The sequence below is a fragment of a genome (assembly GCF_019968985.1).
Source record: "MAG: Porospora cf. gigantea B chromosome Unknown PgB_NODE_2421_length_3569_cov_386.071, whole genome shotgun sequence".
Classification (NCBI taxonomy): Eukaryota; Apicomplexa; class Conoidasida; order Eugregarinorida; family Porosporidae; genus Porospora; species Porospora cf. gigantea B.
The window spans coordinates 1-3,569 of NW_027178829.1; the positions used below are offsets into that span (position 1 = coordinate 1).

The 3,569-nt window shown below is 51.7% G+C and overlaps 2 protein-coding genes across 4 annotated transcripts; both read left to right on the forward strand.

Annotated features, from left to right (window-relative positions):
* Nucleotides 1–84: 84 nt before the first annotated feature.
* On the forward strand, nt 85–1,280 carry KVP17_001882 (uncharacterized protein; the record flags this gene model as incomplete). 2 transcript variants are annotated; one of them, XM_068517681.1, is made up of 1 exon in its annotated part: nt 85–1,280. In XM_068517681.1, a coding segment is annotated over one exon (1,196 nt), but the record flags the coding sequence as incomplete, so codon positions are not given. The 2 variants fall into 2 exon arrangements, with proteins under 2 accessions (XP_068376547.1, XP_068376548.1); XM_068517682.1 differs by having other exon boundaries at nt 369–1,280.
* Nucleotides 1,281–1,943: 663 nt separating this feature from the next.
* On the forward strand, nt 1,944–3,569 carry KVP17_001883 (uncharacterized protein; the record flags this gene model as incomplete). Of its 2 annotated transcripts, XM_068517683.1 has the most annotated exon segments (2): nt 1,944–3,310; nt 3,322–3,412. In XM_068517683.1, 2 exon segments carry the CDS (start codon nt 1,944–1,946, stop codon nt 3,410–3,412), a joined length of 1,458 nt encoding a protein of 485 aa, XP_068376549.1.

A 3,569-nucleotide genomic window follows, 5' to 3' on the forward strand; every position in this document is an offset into this window, starting at 1 on the left:
CTTCTGCGAGCACTGAGCGACCCACGGTACCAACCACGTTGACAACTGAAGTACAAACCGCCACGACTGCGAACCATGAGACAGACGGAGGTCTTGTCACCACATCCGCACCGACAACCTCGTCAACTACTGCGAGTACATCCGTAGATGACAAGTGCATTCAAGGCCGCACCGCTTTCGACGATTCGACGCTTAGCACTGTTGCCACGCCCTACATCGATGTCTGCGTCAAGGCTTGCCTGGACGCCGAGGTTGATGGCTGTCATGGAGTTACGCTTGAGGTTGCTCAGAAGGGCAAGGATGGCCTCTGCTACCTGAAACGGAATACCCAGAAGGCCGTGTCTCGTTCAGGCTTCCTCTCTGTAGATATGGAATGTGTGCATTCTGATGTCACTTCCACTGCGCTTACCACCGATCCGGTCACTTCTTCGAGCACTGAGCGACCCACGAATGTTGTACCAACCACGTTGACAACTGAAGTACCTACCGTCACGACTGTGAACCATGAGACAGACGGAGGTCTTGTCACCACATCCGCACCGACAACCTCGTCAACTACTGCGAGTACATCCGTAGATGACAAGTGCATTCAAGGCCGCACCGCTTTCGACGATTCGACGCTTAGTACTGTTGCCACGCCCTACATCGATGTCTGCGTCAAGGCTTGTCTCGACGCCGAGGTTGATGGCTGTCATGGAGTTACGCTTGAGGTTGCTCAGAAGGGCAAGGATGGCCTCTGCTACCTGAAACGGAATACCCAGAAGGCCGTGTCTCGTTCAGGCTTCCTCTCTGTAGATATGGAATGTGTGCATTCTGATGTCACTTCCACTGCGCTTACCACCGATCCGGTCACTTCTGCGAGCACTGAGCGACCCACGAATGTTGTACCAACCACGTTTACAACTGCAGTACCTACCACCACGACTGTGAACCATACGACTGACGATGTTGTCACTGTTACTCGCAGCACTCTGAATGACAAGACCACTGCTGCTCCATTTCCCACTCCCTTGAGGCCTACAACGTTCCCACATCCCGTAAGACCGACAACCTCGGATTCAACTTCTACCACAACTACCACCATCACCAATACTGCGAGCACAGCCGAGCCTAGCACTGACAAATCCTGCGACGGATGTGACGAGTGCAAGAACTGCAGTGACGAGTGCAAGAACTGCAGTGACAACTGCCACGGCTGCCACCACAACTGCGAGTGTCCTGAGATTGAACTCGTCGTAAGAGACACTCCGAAGCATTTGGAACTGGTCGTCAAGAACTAGTTTTGCTGTAGCAATGTAATATCGAATGTATTGATGCAAAATGTTAACGTTCTTCACTGCAGATCCAAGGGGGGTAGTCATGCTAATTTTGGAAAGAAGACCTGGTTGCGCTTGACTCCAGCATACGTGGGATTGGATGAGGACTTGAGAGGTGTAGCATACGTGGAAGTCTCACGACGACCTTGAAATACCACGACTCTCAATGTCTTTTTACTTATCTCTTGACCTAGCACTTCATTCTGCGATCTATGTGAGAGAGACATTGTCAGATGGAGTTTGCTGGGGGCGGCACATCTGTTGTGACAAACCACAGGCGTCCTGCGGCAAAGTTATGGAGAACTGGAGAACAGAAATCTCCAGTAGACCAAAAAGGGAAAACTTCGCTCTACTGGTTTACTCCGCGCGTAAATCAGTATCCTTAGCGCATTTTTTTCCAGCCGTCCGACGGCTGGAAAAAAATGCGCTAAGGTGCAAAAGTCACCGTCTAGTTCGCGGCCTCCGAGATCATATACGCGAGGTTAATGTTCACTCAGGGCTAATGTTTTTTTTATAACGTTGGGTTTTTCGCTGATGTTAGTAACGTTGTTCGCTGAGGTTTTTTTATGACTTTCGATTCATGGATGAAAACATTGAAACAAGTAAACAGAAATTAGTCATTACTCAATGCAGAAGATTATTTCAACGGCTTCGCTTGCTTCTGCAGTGGCCGGACACACAGACCCAATATGCGACATCACATTCGATGTGATGCAGGTTCAGGACACCACCAATTCCTTCATAGACGTGGTGAATTACATGAAGGGGAACATGAGCTCTCTGGTGGATTCGATTACTACGGCGTATCCAACCTCTCGCTATGGTCTCACAAGCTTTGCTGATAAGACCCTTCCTTGGGTTGGATGGGGATGGGGTGATGTGAAGTGGGATTTGATCAAGGATTCCTGCTATGAGATTCACCAGCCTTTGACTGACGATTCCGAACTTATTCAACGAAGGATCCAGAACATCGTTATTTCGGGTGGCAACGACCCCGAGGAGAACGCGTTTGACGCCCTTCTTCAGACTGTCGTACGCCCCTCTGTTGACTGGAGGACTGAGACTTTTGACGGTTTGAAGGCTGTCATCAGAGTAGCCTTTGTCGTAACGGATGCCCCGTCCCACGTTGCAGGTAACGCTGCGGAATGGATAGGTTACTGGAACGAAAACTGGGGCATGGACACCACCCTGGACCCGAGCTGGGACTATTTTCCCACTGGGTATCCTCCTCAGTTTTCGTACCACCAGCAGTGCAAGGGCGACATTCAGTCGGCGTACAAGAGACTGGGGCCTATGATTCGCTCTGGTACCGTCGCTGACGGCGATCGCGAACTAGCCCAAGATGTACTGGATAAGTGTAACCCCATTGCGTTTCCTGAGCCGGTGCCCCATCACGGAGGGGTCACCTCCAACTTGGAATGCACTACTCTCGACTATCCCTCAGTGAAGCAGGTCGTGGAGCAGCTCATGGCACACCAGGTCAACCCTGTGGTCCTCGTACCGAGTGATACCTACACGGGTAGCTTGGACTGGTATAAGTGGCTGGGATACTGTAAGAAGGCTACCACCGAGGCGGATTGCGTCATTGAGTATTACACCAACGAGTTCAGCAAGTATCCAGATGTGAACTTCATTGTCGCCAAGATGGATGGCGCTGAGCATCTCGCTGAACTGATTCTGGACTATCTTAGCAGCCTTAAAGTCGATCTCTGCGACAAGTATCACCCGGATAATTGGCCCACTGTGGAACCCGTTACACCCGTACCCACTGAGAATCCAGACAAATGCATCGTCAACTTCGAAAGCAAATGCGGAACCTGTGAAGAGGTGGGCGGCTCTTGGGAGTTGACTGACGGTCTCTGGGTCTGCTACGTCGATGGTGAGCCGGTCGCCACTGTGAACTACAATTGCGCCGTTGATGAGATCCAATGTTGCACCAATGCTGTGAACTCTGGACTCTTCGGAGGAGTTTTAAACGCTGGCGCTGTCGACGAGTGTGTTGTAGCATCAACCACAACGACGCCTGTACCCACGACGACTACGGCACCAACCAAGACCACGCCGGCAACAACCACTCAGGCTGCCACAACCACTGAGCCTGCCACAACTACCAAGGCTGAGCCTGCCACAACCACCAAGGCTGAGCCAGCCACAACCACCAAGGCTGAGCCAACCACAACCACCAAGGCTGAGCCAGTCACAACCACCAAGGCTGAGCCTGCCACAACCACCAAGGCTGAGCCTGCCACAACC